The sequence below is a fragment of the Lycium ferocissimum genome, chromosome 8 (genome assembly GCF_029784015.1).
Source record: "Lycium ferocissimum isolate CSIRO_LF1 chromosome 8, AGI_CSIRO_Lferr_CH_V1, whole genome shotgun sequence".
NCBI lineage: Eukaryota > Viridiplantae > Streptophyta > Magnoliopsida > Solanales > Solanaceae > Lycium > Lycium ferocissimum.
In genome coordinates, this window is record NC_081349.1 from 33027002 (window position 1) to 33048195 (window position 21194).

The 21194-nt window shown below is 37.1% G+C and overlaps 2 protein-coding genes and 1 long non-coding RNA gene across 3 annotated transcripts; 1 reads left to right on the forward strand and 2 right to left on the reverse strand.

Moving 5' to 3' along the window:
- Window positions 1–1843: 1843 nt before the first annotated feature.
- Window positions 1844–4986, reverse strand: LOC132068121 (transcription factor DIVARICATA-like). The gene is made up of 2 exons (XM_059461605.1): window positions 4619–4986; window positions 1844–2365 (listed from the first exon to the last, which is right to left on the reverse strand). The coding sequence occupies exons 1-2, from the start codon at window positions 4924–4926 to the stop codon at window positions 2110–2112; spliced, it is 564 nt and encodes a 187-aa protein (XP_059317588.1). The 5' UTR covers window positions 4927–4986; the 3' UTR covers window positions 1844–2109.
- Window positions 4987–10026: 5040 nt separating this feature from the next.
- LOC132068120 (small ribosomal subunit protein eS17) lies at window positions 10027–10638 on the forward strand. Its single transcript, XM_059461604.1, has one exon. The coding sequence runs from the start codon at window positions 10027–10029 to the stop codon at window positions 10459–10461; it is 435 nt and encodes a 144-aa protein (XP_059317587.1). The 3' UTR covers window positions 10462–10638.
- A 2378-nt stretch (window positions 10639–13016) lies between these two features.
- On the reverse strand, window positions 13017–20099 carry LOC132068122 (uncharacterized). Its single transcript, XR_009417314.1, has 2 exons — window positions 19964–20099; window positions 13017–13531 (listed from the first exon to the last, which is right to left on the reverse strand). It is a non-coding gene; the product is annotated as an uncharacterized LOC132068122 (long non-coding RNA).
- Window positions 20100–21194: the final 1095 nt, after the last annotated feature.

Here is a 21194-nt window from a genome sequence, read left to right on the forward strand (position 1 = left end):
TTCTAATCGTCTATTCTGTCCAGGTCTAGCTTATATTCCTAGACAATATTTTGCACGGGATGCAAAATAACAAAAGGTAAACACTAGGGTGTGGCATAGTGATCAATGAATGGGGGGGAGAATTATGAGGTCTCAAGTTCGAATAATGCGAAAGCAAAAAAGCGCTAGGTGATTTCTTCCAAGTTGCCTAAGTTTTGATGGCAGATTTACCCGATACTTGTGTTGATAGCAATGGGAGGTAACAGGTACTCGGTGGAATAGTTGATGTACGCACCACCTCGCCCATACACCACTGTCAATTAAAAAAATGCAGAAGAAAAGGTGAAATACGATATGGTTATTGTCTTTAATGTTGGCCCCAAAGTAAACTCCCTTTGTCAAACAAAAGAAATACACTGATCAGTAATTTCAAAGGCGCTAGATGCTATACTAATCGTTGAAAACTAATGAAGTGATAATTATCAGAGACCAAAACCATTACAGTCCTTACATTAGAAATATAAAAGAATAGAACATCTTGTCTCTCTACTTTGGCCTCAACATAAAAGACGGGCAAATGCAGCTTAAATGTTTAACAATGGTAACCAAACCTCGTTTCTTCTGTGGCGCCTGTGTGTGTATTTGAAAGGTTTCACAAATGAGTAGTAAATGCACTGGTCGTCAGAGGCAAATTCAGAATTTAAATTTGATAAGTTGAACAAGTTGTTGCTGCTGAACCCATTATATTTTCCAAATGGTACGTCATGATTTATATTTTATAATACATAAATAGGCCCTCAAACTTGTCCTCATTTTTTAAGTATGCCCTCCAACTTTGGGTGTGCACAAGTAGGCACCTCAACTTGTTAAAAATTAAACAAGTAAACACAAATGTTGGCGTGGTACTAATGTGAAGGTGTCTAGATGATCATTTTGAAAGTTAAAGTGTTCAACTGATAAAATGGAGACAAGTTGAGGCGCCTACTTGTGCACACCCAAAGTTGGATGGCATACCTAATATATGATAAAATTTTAGTAAATTTTCATATATTCTATACTATGTGTCGAAAACGTCGGGTAGATAAACCCATTAATTATACTCAAAGTACTCCATCTGCCTGTCTGCCGGACCAAAAAAGACAAGCCTGTGCACACATCCAACTTGATCCCATATGTATGAGAAGTTTTCCAATGGAAAGCCAAGTAGCCAACTATTGTGGAGATAAATGTGACTTTGTTATTATCACTAACATGCAGCATAAACACTTGAATGGCAATAGGGCAGGGGATCAAGACACTTAGTAAGCATTTAGACATAAATTTGGTGATACTCGGGAAAAAAAAGTTTCTGATGTTAAGTTGAAAAAGAGTACTTAAAAATTGAAGTTGTGTTTGAACATACATTTCACTTAAAAAAAATGAAGTTTTGTGAGGAATTTTTTTTTCTTACTTGAAAAAGTGGTTAGAACTAGTTTTTCAAACTTGACAAACTCAACTTCAATTTGGAGTGAAAAAGTGACTACAATATATAACAATCAAGGAGTTCTGTGAAACAAATAAAGTTGAGAATAGCCAAAAAAACAAAAATGTATGTCCAAACAGGTCCTTGCTAAATATCAGTACTTTTCGATTATCCTGAGGAACATATCAAAAAACACACAAAAGGTTGACTATTTCAAAATTTTCAACAAAGTTTCTGTCAAGTGTTATCTTGGCCACAAGAAAGAGAAACAGATTATTCAATGTTTTTTATTTTACTCAAAATTTTATATACCACAATTCCCACCATTTTTCTAGGTTCATTTACCGGCTTTGTAGCCTACTGGCAAGAAACTAGCAACAAAACCAAAACATGGAACTACAATAAAGACACAAACTAGTGAATACTTGACATTAAAGCTAAAATAGTTCAACACCATTCTGTTCTTAAACCATTTTACCAACAATTTCATTAACTGTTCTGCTAACATCGGGAGAAAAACCCATTCTTTAAGCTCCGGGATTCACTAATTAAAATCAACTGTCAAATAGAAAAAGTAAACTTTACAAGTTCGAACGTTGATTGCAGGTGACCCTTCTATTTACAGGTATGAGCGTTCTTTTTGTTTCCTACTACTCAGTACTCACCTCCTACATTGTAAAGTTGAAATTTTGACTGCCTCGTTGATTCTGAAAGCTGCTTGGAGGAGGTACTGCGTTGGTATCCATTGCAGTTGTAATATCATGGATGCTAGACCTTTTTCGTTCTTTCTTCATTGCTTGCTGTCTAATGAAGTATTTTTGAGCATGACTTGCCACTTGTGTTGGCGTCCTTGATATCACCACGTTTCTTGAAATGCTCCTCCAGTCACCCTTCCCGTATTTGTCCAGCCCGATAAGGAATAATCTATGCAAGAATATTAGGATTTTAAGTCCAACAACAGCCATAGAACAACAATGTCAGTTTTAAACAACAACAACTACTTACCACAAAAAAAAAAAAAAAAAAAAAAAAAAAAAAAAAAAACCAACAACTACGCCTCAAATAACAGCCATAGAACAACAATGTCAGTTATACAATTAAGCATAATAACTCTAGTTATCTCATTATAATTATATAAGCTACTGAGCCACGCCTGTCCGGATACTCCAAAAATGACTACTTTTGGAGGATCTGACACATACCCATCCCCATTTTTGAAGAGTCCAAGCAACATAGTTTTTAAGTACTCTAGTGATACGAGCCCAAAAGCATCTAATGGCAGGGACAAGAATAATAACCACGCCTCTTCACAAGCAGGTTATAGCCGGTTATACGAATCCTCACTAACTAAGTACAGGGATAAGAATTTGTCGAAAAGATGCAAGCACCAAATTCACCATACCCCCTAAGCACAATCAAACAACCCTTTGGGAGCGCTAAATAGTGAGCAATGAAAACTGCTCATGTGTATCAAAATAGTCAATTTACTCTCACAACATAGTTTTTAAGTACTCTAGTGATATGAGCCCACAACCATCTAATGGCAGGGACAAGAATAACAACTACGCCTCTTCACAAGCAGGTTAAAGCTAAGAATCCTCACTAAGTACAGGGACAAGAATTTGTCGAAAAGATGCAAGCACCAAATTCACCAAACCACTAAGCACAATCAAACAACCCTTTGGGAGCTCTAAATAGTGAACAATGAAAACTGCTCATGTCTATCAAAATAGTCAATTTACTCTCACGAAGACTAAGAGGCCGACTCTCTCAATACAACAACAACAACGACAACAACCCAGTGAAAAGGTACCCACTACCCTCCTCATGGCTGAAAATTTGTCATTTTGATGCACAAATGATTAGCTTCAAACATGGTTACAGAGACTAGAACAAACAGATATAGGATGGATTACATTCCACAACTGAAAAAAAAAAAAAATTCAAGTTGTATAACAGTCAATGAACCATGAGATCTCAGGTCCAGATCCACTTGGCAAAAACACCAAGTGATTTTTTTCTCATCTGTGTAAGCCTTGATGGATAGAGTTACTTGATACTTGTGCTAGTGGGAGGTAGCAGAAATCCAATGGAATTAGTCGAGGTACGAGCAGACACCACGGTTAATAAAATAAATTCAAGTTGTATCAGTTTACAAGTTCAGAGATCAAAAGAAAATGTAATTAATGAATAGGTTTACTCTTAGGCAGACACTTTTCTAAGCATTTTGGCTAAAGATCAAATGTAGAGGATTACTCTCATTACGCAGCTCATTGAGTTTAAAGAATACTTTTTTCCTCCTTCACTTTTTTTTTTTTTGATGACATCGGAACCCGTAGCCGCTACCCTTCAGGTGCGCACAGGGCAAACCCAGCTCCTGTGCAATAGCTCGCAAACCACATAGGAGAGGTAACTCGCACTAGGCAAGCCCAGTGCGACGAGCTCGACCCAGAAGGCAAATCCCCCTACCGTCGTAGATGTAGGGGTTTCGAACCCGAGACCTCCATTATAAAAGCTCCATGCTCAACCAACTGAGCCACCCTTGCGGGTTTTTTTTTTTTTTTTTTTTTTTTTTTTTTTTGCTTTGGATGAGTACAAAAGAGTCATTTTTTCCCAAATGATCAAAGCCGGAAGAAAAATGCTTAAATTGAAATAAAAAAAAGGACTCATTTCTCAGCCAAAAACTCTGCCTTTAACCAAAAAAAAAAAATCCTTATTTTTTTTGTTCTTTTGATGAGTAAGAAGAGTCTTTTTGTTGCACTGATCAGAACAGAAAGAAAAAAATACTTAAAATTGACATCAACAGAGACTCATTTCCTAGCAAAAAACAAAAAAAATAGTACCTTTTTCTTAATCTTTTTTCTTTTGATGAGCAAAAAGAGTTTTTTTTTTTTTTTTTTTACACTAATCAAAGCAGAATCAGTCGAAATACTGTTATTCTATATATACCCACAATCTCAGAAATGATAACTAATCCAAAAAATAAAAAATAAAAAAAAACTGATAAACAAAACCCATAAACCAAATTCAACTTTACATGATAGAAATAATTCATGAAAATTGTCTAATTGCATTCCCATATTACCCAATTTTTTTTTTTTTTTTTTTAAAAAAAAAACAATTCATACCCAAAATCTTCAAATACAAAAATAAAGGGAAAATGTAAAAAGAATCTACCTATGTTCTTCTTCAGTCCAAGGGGTACCCTTTTTCCTTTCAATTTCACTATTCTTCTTATTTGACCCGACCCGATACTCACTTTCCAATTCAACCGGATCATCATCGGTATAACTGGGCAATTCGATCCGACCCGAATCAATATCAAATACATCATGTACAAGGTCATCATAATGAGCGATTATATCATCTTGTGTTTTTCCAGGTACATGATCGGCGATTAATTGCCACCGATCGCCGATGTTTTCAGGGTATAAAACAAGACCCTGTTCGAATAACTTGTTGTCTTCACGATTCCACGTCGACATTGAATTAATCGCCGATTTTAACAAGGTTTTTGGTCTATGAGAAAATGGATTATTAACTATATATAAAGAGAGAGAATGAGGAGAATTAATTAAAAAGGGAAAAGTTTCTTTTTTCAAATATTTTTTTACCCTTCAACTAAATGATAAAAATAGTCACTTAAAGATGTTGTTTGTTATACTTGAGAATTATGAGAACAATGGAAATTAGCAGGAACTCACGTTTAGAGGTACAATTTTTATAGTTATTTATTGATTTATTTTCAGAGTTAGGTGCACTTTTTGAGGTTTAATTTGTACTCTTTTTTTATATATTTTAGCATCTAGTGTAATTTTTCTGTTGTATATTTTATGATTTAATAGGAATTTCTTGTTGTTTATGGTTAATTTTTTTTTTTTTACTGTTTATGTCAAATCTAACGAACTATAAATTGGTGAATATTTGACTGAGACTAAAAGTGTCAACTTTTAGCAAATTTAAAGGACCAAACTATGCGGTGCATACTTAAAGGATTATTTTGAACTACTATCAAACATAAGGGACCATAGTTGTTATTTTCTCGGTTTTTGTGAAATTTTATTCAATGTTTGACCCAAGCGAAATCTGATCCAACTCAACCGGTTCATCATCCGTATAAGAGGGTAGTTCGAACCGACCCGAATCGATTTCAAATACATTGAATTAATCGGCGATTTAAAAGAAGTTTTTTGGTAAATGAGAAAATGGTTAATACTTGGAGGAGGAGGAAGAGAATTAAAAAGGAAAAATGGTTTTTTTTTTAATTTAATTTTCAAAATTTATTTCCTTAAGAAGGTCTTTGGGAAATGTTTGTCCACGTAATTAATAGGGAAATAATATCTTAGGGTGTGTTTGGTATGATAGAAAATATTTTTTCTCGAAATATAAGTACTTTTTCTATTTATTTTCTTGTGTTTAGTCCACAAGCTGAAAAATGTCATTTTAACAAAGATTTGCATATACTCGAACATTTGCATATACTCAAAGCAAAATCACTAGGAAGTTTTTAAATTCGGAGTGCAACTTTTCTTGGTGGAGAGTTCGATTTGGGAGGTGGGGGTAGGTTTGTGGGGTGGGGGGGTCGAGTAAGAAAAATTCTTTTTAATAAAAAAAGTACTATGTAACATAGAAAATTTGGGGGTGGGGCGGGGATGTAAAAAACAAAAAAAAGACTTTAAAAAAACGAGAATTAAATATTTTTGGAAGGGTTGGGGGGGCGGGGGGGAGGGGTTTGTCAGTGCGGGCGGTGGAGTTGGGTGGGTGGGGTGGGCGGGGGGGTACGTGAGGTGAGTTGGAGAAGACATTGGTGTGTTTTTATTACTGCAGAAAATGTTTTCCCTCAAATTTTTATGAAAAACATTTTCTCCCATCTTGAGGAAAATAGTTTTTCATAGAAAAATATTTCGAAGATCTTATGTGCAATTAAATAAAAGAAAATAGAAAAAAAATTCCCGTCATACCAAACACACCCTTGGGGAAAAAGGGTAATGAAGTGTTTACTTGCATTAGGCATTAAGCTATTTTTTGGGTCTTTTAATCACTAAATAGTTCTTTTTGTTAGTTGAACTTTTGTTGAATGGCTTTGGGTGGGACTTGTTATTCACGGCATTTACGAAATGATCATGCTAATTTTCTATGTAACATGCCAATTTTGTCAAATACTGTATTTCCAACGAGTTTATGAAGATTTGGTAATACAATTCTTGCCTTACGTCTTTTAGTTGATCGTACAAGAAAAATATATTTTAAATTTTTTCACGCTACTAAGTAAGGAAATACTATGCATATTTAACATCGCATTTTATTTTTGTCTCACCAGATTTGTGGTATTAAACTAATCACTTGTAATATATGTGTTATAACTTGTACATAAACTTATGTATTGTTTTCTGTAGGATATAAGTTGTGCATTAATAATACCTGAATCAGATATTTATGGACAAAAATACTCTTAAATTAATAATTCATGCATAACAATTCATGCAATATTTATCACTATAAAGCAACAGATACATTAATATAATTATCCTTATAACATATGACCAATTTATGCTTTACATAGAAGACAATTACATATAATAGTTGATTCTTTAGCGACTTAATAATGAACCTTTTTTTTAGACTATCTATAAGTCTTAAGTTAAATTCAAAAGAGTGAAAAAAAGGGAAAGAATGGTAGATGCCCCTAAAAATAAAATAATTACCTGCCTATACCCCGAATTTTCATGCCTTCAAAACTATTTATTCAAAATATCCCCAAAATTATGATATTAACATGGTATCACCCCTTGCTATATATCATGATGGTATCATAGATGATTTCTTTCATTTCTTCAAAAATACTCATCAGCTCGCTATGAAATCTACATGATATATCTAATATATTGATAGAGCATCATAGAGGATCATGTTCATTTATTTGAAAAACACTTTAAAAAAAAGTATCTATGATATCATTTTATATACATATAGTGAGATGGTATCATTGAGGATTGCTTCAATCCTTCAATGAGACATTCCTCAGTTTTTCATGATACCATATACTGAGATGCTATCACAGAAGACTGCTTCAGTCCTTCATTAGATTGTCCATTATACCATCATGGTATATAAATACATTGAGATGACATCATGAAGGAAGCAGGGGTGGAGGGAGGAAGGCCCAAAGGGTTCATCTAAACCCCCTTTGGCGAAAAATTACACTGTGTATACATGGTTAAAATTATTTTTTATGTATATATATTAGATAATGAACCCCTTTGTCTTCTTCGCGTGTGTACTTTTTATATTTTGAACCCACTCAATGAAAATTCTGGCTCTGCAACTGGAAGGAAGGGTTTTTGGGTCGGGTAAATATTTACTGCCAGCTGGGTAAAAGCGAAATTAGTTTAGGAGGCGACATGGCGCGTAAATATTTTGCATTTTAGGGTTATTTTTTGTTATTTTCTCTCTTAAAAAAAAAAAAAAAAAAAAGACACTTTGTTAACCTTGGTCCAATCCAAGCCCATTTTGTTAACCTGAGCCCAAAGTGGACATTACATAACCCAAGCCCAATAAAACCCAAAGACATTCACAAATACAAAACCCTAATATAGTCTCACCATTCTCAGCTGAAAATCACACACATAGCATCAGTTGCCGCACACCCTCTGCTACGATTCTTTGTAAGTTTTCTAGCTTTATTCTCATAATAATACATTACATTCGTTTATATTTATGTGCTTTATTTGATCACAATGCTTTAGGATTTGAGCAAAATTATTTACTTGCTAAAAGCTGTTAAAATCCATATTAATTAATAAAATAGTTGAATATGGCACCCAGGGTATACCAGGATTCAAATCATAACAATGGTTAAAAAAATAATTTAGGTGATTTTTTTTTTTTTTCGTTAGTCTTTGAAATGTTTTTTCTTGAGCCGAGTGACTCGGAAACAGCCACTCTACCTCTCAAGGTTGGGGTAAGGTTTGCGTACACACTACCCTTCCCAAACCCCACTTGTCGATTATACTGGGTATGTTGTTGTTGTTGATGATTTTTTTTTTTTTTTTTTTTTTTTTTCATTTGTTGAGTTGGTACCTGTGTTAGTGGATTGGTAGAGTTCCGTGCAAGCTTGCTCAAGGAGATTGTAAGTGGTAGGTTTTGAAGATAGTATAAGATGGAATTCAAGAGTGTGGCTTAGCTGTTCATGAATTTGGAATGAACAATGGTATACTAGGATTCATATCACAATAATGATTAAGAAAGTAGGGGATTTGCCTTCTGGGTCGAGCTCGTCGCACATGGCTTGCCTTGTGCTGGTTATCTGTCTTGTGTGGTTTGCGGGCTATTGCACAGGAACGGGGTTTACCCTGTGCGCACCCAAAGGGTAGCGGCTGCAGGTTCCCTTGTCAATAAAAAAAGAAGAAGAAATATTTAGGTGACTTTTCTTGTCATTTGTTGAGTTGGTAGCTGTGGTGGTTGGGTATAGTTAGCACCCGTGGATTAGTAGAGTTGCATGCAAGCTTCCAGAGGACCAGAAAGAGATTGCAGGTTGATGCTAGCGAAAAAGATAGTATAAGATGGGACCCAATAGTGTGGCTTAGCGAAAAGATAGTCATTGTAGATTGAATGAACCAGGGATATTTGGGCGCAAATCACAACAATGATAAAAAATAGTTAGAGGTGATTTTTTTACTTTTGCCGGGTTGGAACTTGTGTTGGTGGGAGATAGCTGGCACCTGGTGGCTTAGTCGAGTTGCGTGCAAGCCTTGCCCAGACTGCACCATTACAAATAAAAAATGGTCTTTTGATAGCAAAAGATATAGTCTAAGATGAATATCTGAATAGTAAATGACACTGTATAGTGTGGAATGAATAAGAGGGCTCTTGTAGCCAAAACCAAACTAATTTGGAATTGAACTGGAGTTTTAATTGAGGATAGAAGAAGGAAATCGGGATACTGACTTCAAGATAAGTTTTTCAGTTATCTGCATTCTCTTATGTAGAATTGAAAAAATAACAACTTTTGTGTATATGGGTTATGTAAGGTATTGCTGAAATTAGTTGTTGAAGACATTAAGAAACTCCATTGTGGCAATTCGGTTAAGTTGAAGTTTGAACATCCACATTGCAATTGGTCGTAATCAGTTCATCTGGTTTTGTGTAGAATAGAATGCTTAGATCCAGTAATTGCAATTGACAAATGAAGCTTTGTGTGTTAACCAGCAGAAGGATAGTACAGTTATAGCAGGTCAGTCTGAGGACTTAGAAGGCTAGTGTCAGATTAGTTGACTATAGAAGACGCCTTTTCCGAGTCTAATACCATGCAATTTGGCGCAGAGATATATTTGCTTTCTCGTCTGCTGTCTGAGAACAAAAGAAAAAGAAAATGTGTATAGGTGCTTACTTTGTACTTAAAGATTCAATAAGTTGCAGTAATTTGATATAAATATTCAGATTCTCATGAAAAAGAACTATGCATCAGCAAGTGTTCTTCTCCTAGGGAAAAATTAACAATGAATAACTAGAAACATTAATTTTCTTTTGATAGGGTAACTGAAAACATTTATGTAACAGGTTTGATCTAAGGAAATTCTGCAAAGATGGGTCGTGTGCGCACCAAGACCGTGAAGAAGTCATCTCGACAGGTAATTGAGAGGTATTACTCCAAAATGACTTTGGATTTTCACACAAACAAGAAGATCCTGGAAGAAGTTGCCATAATTCCTTCTAAGCGTCTCCGCAACAAGATTGCTGGTTTCTCCACCCACCTTATGAAACGTATCCAGAAGGGACCTGTTAGAGGTATTTCCCTCAAACTGCAAGAGGAGGAGCGTGAGAGACGCATGGACTTTGTTCCCGATGAGTCAGCCATCAAGACTGATCTTATTGAAGTTGACAAGGAGACCCTTGACATGCTTTCAGCCCTCGGTATGTCTGACCTTCCAGGTGTCGTCAAGCAGGCTGCTGAGCCACAAGCAGTGGCAGCTCTCCCAACATATGGTCGCGGTGCAGGAGGTTTTGGGAGGAAATACTAATAAGAATAGTTTCAAAGATTTTATGTTCTATTGAAGGAAGTTTTTGGTAGATTATGTGGTGTTTAGTTTTCCCTAATTTTCTTTGAGGATTCTTAATTAGAAGCTCATTTTCATTGTTGAGACATAATGATGAATGACCCCTTTTGGTTTTAAAATGCATGTGATACATTTCCTCAATTACAATCATTTTGCTACTGGCAAATCTTCCTTATGATTTGGTTTGGGTTTTAACCCGACTTTGTTTCACCTGTCATCAACCCGCCCCAACCCAACCTGCCCATTTGCCACTACCCGCCATTATCTTTCATATGTTAAAATGATTTGGTTTGGCAGGTTTATCATAGCACCTGTAGAGTAGAAATCATAGCACCTGTAGAGTAGAACTCTATTTTTAGATGCAGTTTAAGAGTAGTTGTACTATAGGATTATATAGTTGAAACCAAAAATTCAAAAAAGGAGAGGTACAAGTAAGAAATTTGTGAAAGCTAGGCCGTGTTGTAAATGCCCTAGCTAACTAAATCTATTTGATGGTAGGGGTGAAATTTCAGTTTCTGAATTTTGAGGAATTGAATTTGCCAGTCCGAGTATTATTTTGCACATTTCGTAGATGAGCGTCTTCAAATCGGCTTAGCAATATTGATTCGATGATTCTTATAGGAGGGGTCGAAGAGAACTAATTATTGGGTACAAATAGACCGTTTCAAATCAGTCATATTGCTGTTGATTTGGTCATTCCTGTTGAACGGGGTCAGCAAAGGCTAATTATTGGAAAACAAATAGACCGATAAAATAACAGTAGCCACATATACAGTACAATTCTCAATCAAGAAGACATAATTTAGTAGGGTTTCTGCAATTCTCAATCAAGAAGACATAATTTAGTAGGGTTTCTGTATTAACATGCACCATGGCCTTATTTGAGACTAGTAAGACAGGTGGTGGACTCTTTCATTAGGCAAGGAAAGAAGGGGTCTAAGCATGGCATGTGCCGTTCACTTGAGTGGAAAAGGAAAGCTAGACCTTATCGTTTTTTCCGGGCCTGTTTGGACATACGGTTTCTAATACGCACATTCGTCCCGACTCATAATTCACTTCTAACCTTGTGTCCTATAGCCCGACCGTAGTGATGTAAATTGTGTTTACATTCATTTGGTCCATCTTTATTCCATTTCAAGTATGTCTGAGGATCCGCATAGCCCTCGATTTTATGTGTTATTTATTCATTCCTATTTTTTTTTATGCCAATGTTTCCAGTTGGAGATAACTCTCTTCAATTATTCCTGGAATGGGAGGGAGTAGGTCTGGCTTCATATTTACTAATTCATTTCTGGTTTAGTTAGCAGCTTCTGAAGAGTAATTTACCATTCAAATTATGTGCAATTGGTTGCAGCTTCTGAAGAGTAATTTACAGTTCAAATTATGTGCAATTGGTTTAGTTCATGTGGCATCACTTTATGTTGTAAATGAATACATGAAAAACATGTGAAATAATGTGCTTTGTTAATGAGAAAGTGAACGTCTAGCGCTCCTTGCATTGCTTAGAGTTTATCAGTTGGTTCTATACATTCACACTGAGAATAAGAATTTGGGTAGGTGCATTGTGAATAACCAAAAAAAAAAAAAAGAAAAAAAGAAAAAGAACTTCTAGTTGTGTCGTCTTATCTAAGCCCGTTAACCGGTTTGAACCGGACCGGACCGGCAACCGATTAGGAAACCGGCCGGTTTCGGGTCAAAAAACCTGAACCGGCCACCGGTTGCCGGTTAACCGGTTCCAAAATTGGAAACCGGAACCGGCCGGTTCTATACTTAAAAAAACCTTTTTTTTTTTTGTTTTTTGTATAATATATGTATATTATAGTATTTCTTAGTATATTGTAGGTATATTTATATATGTTATATAAGTTTATAACTAAAGTTTATATATATATATATATATATATATATATATATATATATATATATATATACACACACTTAAGTTATATATATATATATTAGTTATAACTTTCTATTTATAACTTAAGTATATTTATACTAGATATACCTAAAATATTCTAAAAATATACTTATAATATAAATATACTTAAGTTATAAAATAGAAATTTATAAACTTAGAAAAAACTTAACTTATAAATAACTTAAGTTATAATACATATAACTTAAATATATATATATATATATGTTTAAGTTATATGTATACTATATATACTTATATATGTTTAAGTTATATGTATACTATATATACTTATATAACTTAAGTTTTACGTATACTATATATACTTATAAGTTAATAACTTATTTATATATATATATGTTTAAGTTATATGTATACTATATAAACTTATGTAACTTAAGTTTTTTCTAAGTTTATAAATTCCTATTTTATAACTTAAGTATATTTATATTATAAGTATATTCTTAGTATATTTTAGTTATTTTTCAAGTATATAACTTTCTATTTTTTAATTTAAGTAGATGTATATTATAAGTATATTCTTAGTATATTTTAGGTATATTCCTAACTTAATATAAGTAAAAATATGAACACAAGTAAATAGAAGAAAGCTCAATGAGCCATATATTTTATTCATTCATGGATAACATTTATTTGCAAATTGTAGTTTTTTTTAACTTGCAAATAATACATGAATTGCAAAAAAGTAGTAGAATAATAAAATCAAAAAGTGTCAATCATTTGGCTAATATCCGCCATATCATATTCGGTCATTGAGATATTTTCAAAGTCTTCCATTTGGTCTATTCCACTTGCTATCAAATCTTCAATCTCTTCCTCTTCGCCTTCCACCGCTTATGAGTTTTGGTTGCATCCCTCCGATCTAATCCAATCGCGAATGCAAACTAGTACTTGCAAGCTAAATTCGGATAATGAGTGTCTATGGTCTCCAATTTGTTATTTTCCTTGGCTAAATGCACTTTTCGAAGCCACAGTTGATATTTGAACCGTAAGGATATCTTGATCCATTCTTGAAAGTATCGGATGACTCGTCTTGTATTTCTTCCACCATGCTAAGACGTCCAAATCATCTAGTTGGTTGATATCCACATTTGGCTGCATCAAATAAAGGTGATATTCATCAAAGTTTGCATTATTAGAAGGAGCTGGTTGTGAATGTAAAACTTTTAAATTCGACAAACCCTTTAAGCCCTTTTTGCTACTTTGAGAAGTAGTAGGACGTGGAGCAACGGGTGTAGCACCTTCTTCCAAAATAGAATAATGACTAATTTTTTTTCTAAACTCGGAATCAATCGCGAGCTCGGCGTCGTTTAAAGATTGTTCAACTTCCTCGTCAATTTCTAAATAGTTATACATTTGACCAACCAATGCTCTAGTATAAGACATTTTAAAACAAGGATTTAAAAGAGAACCCAATAAATAAAGTTGGGATGGGAAAAAAATACTTCTTAAATTTTATTTTCATATTAAAAATAGCTGCTTGATAACCGGATTTATCTTTATACTCATATAAAACTCTAGCTATTTCCGCTAATTAGGCTAAAATTTCGGTTACCGTAGGATAGAATTGTCTAGAAAAAGCAAGAGTTGCATTATAAAATTTTTGTAAAAGTTCAATACATTCCTTAACATCTTTCCAATTGGTAATATTTAACCAATCATCACTATCCGTATTAAAATGGTTGTGAACTTGTTGTATGGGAATCCTATAATCACATGCTTGTTGTAACATAATGTAAGTGTAGTTCCACCTAGTGTCAACTTCTACTTGAATTTTCCTAGGTCTAAGGCCATTTTGCACACAAGAATTCTTAAAATCTCTCATTTTTTGCTTATTAGCATTACAAAAAAGAAAAGCAACCGCATTTCTAACTTTTTGAATAGAATCTTCAAAATAATCAAGACCATCTCTAACAATCAAGTTTAAAATGTGACAACTACATCTCACATGAAAAATATTTTTTAACGGAGGGTTTAATTCCCTTTTTAAAAGACCAACCGCCTTTGTATTATTAGAAACATTATTTAAAGTAATACAAAGTGTTTTTCTATAAATGTTAAAAAAATTTAATATTAGTTGACATTGAATCCGCTAAAATTTTTCCATCATGACGACCTTTCCCTTCATCATATAAAAAAGCTATAATTCTTTTTTACATCACCCAATTATCATCAACCCAATGACATATACTAGCAAAAAAATCTAACTTGTTAAGACTAAGACCCAAATCGGCGGTAAGAGAAACACTACAATTTAAAGAATTAAATGCATGGCGCAAATAAAATCTATATTTTTTTTTATATAAATCCATAATATCCGCTCTACAAGTACTTCTAGGAATACCCTCAAATAACGGATTATAACAATGTTGAATATTGATAGACTATGTAATAGTACATGTAAATATTGTAAATATTCTCTTCCTTATGTATTGTAATCAGGTCCTATAATTTAGCCTAGTATCATTCTGATAGGAGATACCTACTTTGTATATAATGACTTTCATACATCAATACAGAACACAGATTGATTTCCTACATGGTATCAGACTAGGTTTCTCCCAAAAACCCTAGCATCCCAAATCCTAGCCGTCCACCTCTCTCTCCTAACCCTAGCCGTAGCCGCCACCCCTTCCTCTTCCCTCTTCTCTCTTCAATGGCTGACAACAAAAATTTCCATTCTGCTTTAACCGTCACGAATGTGAAATCTTTAATCCCAATCACTCTAGAGGAAACCGGCCATTATCACGAATGGGCGACACTATTCAAAGTTCTAGCCCGCGTCCACTCCGTACTTGAACACATCATACCACCAACTGACACCACTGAACTCACCGCGTACAACACAACAAAGACGGCTAACCTTCCGCTCTGGAAACGGCTAGATGCGGCGGTCCTTCAATGGATATACGCTACCGTCTCCCATGATATTCTTACCTCTATTCTCGTGGCGGATGATGTTGCAGAAAAGGCTTGGAATCGAGTTGCTCAACTTTTCCAAGATAACAAGCACTCAAGGGCAGCGTACCTTGAAACTGAATTCACCACCACAAAAATGGCCGACTTCGGCTCGGTTATGGCCTATTATAATAGGCTCAAGTCTCTCGCGGATCAGCTTGCCAACGTGGGGTCGCCGGTGTCCGACCAACGTCTGGTCTTGCGCCTCCTCGCCGGCTTACCGGAGACATATGCACACTTTGTCACCACCATCCAACAGAAGGATGTGTTGCCCTCTTTCTCTGAAGTGTGCTCCAGACTCAAGCTCGAAGACGCAGCAGCCAAGGAACGTGCCCGCGATTCCAATCCCGCGGCTCTACTTGTTGATAATGATACTCCCTCCCCGCCACCTGGCGGCAACAATAATTCAACTAACCGTCGTGATAATAATCGTGGCAGGAATTGTAACAGGAACAAGGGAAAGGGTAACAATAACAACAACAACCGCGGGAAACTCGGCGGCGGCGGCGGACGTACCGAACGAACGCCGGTGGTTGACGGGACGGCCCCCAGGGCTACCATCGGCTCTGCTCGGCTGCCTGGCCGCCTCAGCAGTGGCCAATGCCCCCCTGACCGTATCCGACGAGACAGTGGCAGCAGCGTCCCACCACAGCGCGGCTCGGCAGCGACATTCTCGGTGCGGGACCACGACCTCAAAGGGGCCTATTCCATGCATGTTCCGACCAATTCTGGGTACACTCCGACGCGGACGTGGAGCGGCCATGCACACTCTGTCCATGCATCACCCGGATGATAATCTGTACATGGACACCGGAGCGACTTCCCACATGACTGCCAACTCAGGTACTCTCACGTCTTATTTTAATTTGAGCAATAATTCTGGAATCATTGTTGGTAATGGTAGCACTATTCCAATTCGAGGCTATGGTCATACATCCCTTCCCCCACCTAATCCTCGATTACGTCTCCGAAATGTCTTGCATGCTCCAAAACTCATCAAAAACCTTATTTCCGTACGTAAATTCACTAAAGATAATAATGTTTCGTCGAGTTTGATCCTCTTGGGTTTTCTCGTGAAGGATTTACCGACGGGAGCCGCCTAACGAGATGTGAGAGCACCGGGAATTGTATCCTATCAATGCCACAGAATGGGCCACTCCACCATCCACCTTCATTGCCGCATCACCTAGCTTGTGGCATTCCCGACTCGCCATCCGGAAATGCTATTCTTAGTTCCTTTCGTAGTAATGCCTTAATTAAATGTAATAGGCCCGAACTTCTTTTCGCACCTCTTGTCCTTTGGGGGAAACATGTTAAATTGCCATTTTATGATTCATTGTCATTTACTACTATGCCGTTTGACATCATTCATAGTGATTTATGGACATCTCCGTTTCAAGTTCTAATGGGCACCGCTATTATGTTTTCTTTCTTGATGATTGTAGTAATTTTCTTTGGACTTTTCCAATCTCTAACAAGTCCCAAGTCTATTCCACTTTTCTATCTTTTAAGGCATTAATACGGACTCAATTCGAAAGAGACATCAAAAACATTCAATGTGATAATGGGCGGGAGTTCGCCATACCTCTCCTCAAAACGGCAAAGCGGAAAGAAAAATTAAATCCATTAACAACATAGTGCGCACTCTTCTTGTCCACTCCTCCGTCCCCCCCTCTTTTTGGCATCATGCTCTCCAAATGGCCACATACCTCCTTAATGTACTTCCCACCAAAGTCCTTGGGTATAAATCACCGACGCAAGTTCTCTATCAACGAACCCCTCCTATTCTCATCTCCGGTTTTTTGGGTGTCTATGCTATCCACTTTTCCCATCTACAACTATTCATAAGTTACAAGCAAGATCCACCCCGTGTGTCTTTGGGCTATCCGTTGAATCATAGAGGATATAAATGTTATGATTTATCCACCAACAAAATCATCATCTCATCAAGACGTCATCTTTGAAGAAACTCAATTTCCCTTCTCCAAATTGCATTCCCCAACCCCAACTTCTTATGACTTTTTTGGACCATGGGATTTCTCCATATCCCCCGCATTTTCCGTCGGGCCCTACCCACCCGTCGTTCCCCGCCCAGCCCCCCCCCCCCCATCGTCGCACCCGTGCCACCGCCCGCCACTCGCTTCCCTCCGCCGCCCACCCGTGATCGCCAATGCCCTCCCACCCCCCACTGCCCAGCGGTCCAACCCCACGGTCGCTGCCCAGCAGCCCCTACCCCCCACTGCCCCACCCGTAACTGCCCAGCAGCCCACCCGCATGGTCACTAGAAGCCAACATGGGATTTTTAAGCCCAAACAACCGCTCAACTTAAATACTTCAAGACTCTCTCCATCTCGCCTATCCCACGAAACTCCCGTCGTTGCTCTAAATGACCACAATTGGAAAGTCTGCCACGGTTGATGAATATAATGCTCTAATTAATAATAAGACGCGGAGTTGGTTCCACATCCCACCGATGTGAATTTTATTCGTTCTATGTGAATTTTTCGTCATAAAAAGAAATCGACGGTTCTTTTCGAGAGGCACAAAGCCCGTCTTGTCCGTGATGGTGTCTCACGAGTTTGGAGTTGTTCGCGATGAGACTTTCATCCGGGAGTCAAATCGACTACTATTCGCGCCGTCTTGAGTATTGCACTTGAACACTTCGGCCCATTCATCGCCTGACGTCGAGTGCTTTCCTACACCTGCAATCTTAATGAGACTCGTTTATATGCATCAGACCTATTGGGTTTAAGATCCAAAGCATCCCCATCATGTCCGTCTTTGAAGAAATCGTTGTACGGACTTAAGCAAGCTCCCGGTACGGTTCCAACGCTTGCGTACTATGTCTCCACTATTGTTTTTTCACATACCGATCCGATCACTCTCTCTTATTTATTGTCGAGGTTCGACATTGCTTATATTCGCTATATGTTGATGATATTATTCTCACAAAATTTTCCTCGTGATGCTCTTAAAATCCATCATGTCTCGCTTTTTAGTGCCGAATTCGCTACGAAGGATTTGGGCTCTCTGTTATTTTCTCGGGGTATCGCCGTTACCCGAATTCACACGACATGTTTCTCTCTCGAAAAATTATCGGCAAAAGATATTATAGAGCGTAAGCGGCGGCATGACCGCTCGTAAGCCAAGTCGACACCGGTCGACACCAAAGCCAAACTTGGTGCCACCCCGCCGGGGGCCTCACATCCGCGATGATCCCACCCAATATCGTAAGTTGGCCGGCTCGTCGCATAGCATCTACATTCACAAGACCGTACATCTCCTATGCGGTTCAACAAGTATGCCTTCACATGCATGATCCTAAGGTTGCACATATGCATGCTCTTAAACGCATAGTCCGATACATTCAAGGTACTATTGAGTTTGGTCTCCATCTGTACAAATCCTCAATTACCTCTCTTGTCTCTTATACAGATGCAGATTGGGGTGGTTGTCCAGACACTCGCCGATCCATATCTGGTTACTGTGTCTTCCTTGGTGATAACCTCCTCTCATGGTCATCCAAACGGCAACCTACTATGTCTAAGTCGAGTGCCGAGGCCGAATACCGTGGCGTCGCTAATGTCATCTCTCGAGTCCCGTTGGCTTCGCAACCTTCTTTTGAGCTCCGTTGTCCCATTCGGACGCTACATTAGTTTATCAGATAATGTTAGTGCCATATTCCTATCGTGTAATCCAGTTCCAAGACCAACGCACTAAACATATTGAGATGGACATACATTTCGTACGTGAGAAAGTTGCCCGTGGAGAAGTTCGTGTTCTTCACGTCCCGTCCCGTTACCGGATCGCGTATATCTTCACTAAAGGTCTTCCGCGAGTGCTCTTTGATGATTTCGGGGACGATCCTAAGCGTACGACAACCTCCCGCTTCGACTGCGGGGGTGTGATAGACTATGTAATAGTACACGTAAATATTGTAAATATTCTCTTCCTTATGTTCGTGGGTCTATTGTCATTTGAATACCCCCACATTTGAACCCATTTTCTCTCCCCAAACATCCTTATGTTTAGATCTCATATGACCCGTTAGTGAACCCGTTCCACCATCCTTACTAGTTTCTTGCCTAAAAACAAATTCTTGTTTACATATACCACATGTAGCTGTTTGTCTTTCCTTATCTTTAGTCATAAATTTCTAAATTTTAGCGGTTGGCCTACGAGTTCTTAGCGATTTGTCTTGTGTATGTGATTGTGCAGGACCTGTATCTCCTATGGGATTTTCGGGGGCTTGTGTTTCATCATCATCATCAATTTCATTAAAAGTGCCCGTATAGTGTTGTTGCATTACCTCATGCTCTAAAAGTGGATTATTTCCACCAATATCAACACCTAAATTAGGTGTTTCGTTCACAAATGTTTCCTCATTAAACCCACCCCTAACAATACCACTACTACCGGCACCACGTCTCAATCTCTTCGACAATATTAAATAGAATTAATTTTAATCACACTCAAATAAATCACAAGAAAATAAATTTCAACAAATTAAATTGTGTAAATTAAATAGCGGAAAATAAAGATAGAGTTGGAACGAAGGTACCAAATTACCGGACTAATTTCCACCAAAGTGAAGGCGGCTAGAATTGCAAATCCACCCAAGCTTTGGAGCTACTTCGGATTGTTGCAAAATCACCAACTCCACCAACAATTTTTTTATAATTGCAAAATTAATAATTGAAACTAGAATAAAACTTTATAATATTTAATTGAGAGAAATTTAAAGTGGCTAATTGTTGCAAGTAGCTATAATTGAGAGAAATTGAGAGAAAGAGAACAGTGAATTGGTGTGGATTAAAATTGGAAATGGAGAGGGGTTTATATAGGGGTGGGGGATGGGTTAAAGTGTAAAAAAAATAACTTTTTGCGGGGGACGGGGGACGGGGGGGGGGGGGGGTTGGTTGGGGCCAAAAGGGGCGTTTGGAGCCGTTGGCAACGGCCTTTGCCCAACGGTCCACTCCACGCAGGCAACGACTATTTTTTTTTTTTTTGACCGGTTAACCGGTTTTAACTGGCCTGTTCCGATTAACCGGTCCCAAAAATTAAAAACTGGACCGGTATTAAACACCGGTCCACCGGTTCCGATTCCGGTTAGAACTGGTCCGGTGCTTAGTCTTATCCACTTTTTAGTTTTTATTATAATCAGTTAAAGAAATAAGTTCAGTGATTCCTTATGCTTTAATTTTCTTTAATAAAAATGTAAAAGTATCCTCATTTGATTTTATGTGATGGCGTTTGCTTGGACACAATATCACGGAATTTAATATGTTATTTTGGCATATATATTTTAAAGAGTAAGTACATTAATTTTAAAGAATGTAATGCTGAGGAACTTTTGTGTCAAGATTAGATTGTTTATCCATATGCATGTGCAATAACTCTACAAGTTCAAAGTTAGTTGTCCCCTTTTTACTAACTTCTATCATGTCCAAATTAAAATCATCTTCGAACTTCTCCCCCTCCCCTGAAAATGACTTACTTAGGTCAATATATAGATTTTGAAACACTAGTATGGCATCTAACTATGTAATAATAGAGTTTTGGACAGAATAACCACCAGGACATTGACCACAAAACAGTAGTTAATAATTAATTACTTTCTGAAAGTAGGGTGTCCTTTATTAATAATTGCACCTTAGAATAAATCATCAGTTCTTTCTTGGAACATGCTAACTGATACATCAACTTATCATTATTGGTTCTTAGTTAAATATTAGCACATCATCCCCAACCACACATTAGGAAGTCCTTAATTGACTTATATATTTTTTTAAAACAATCG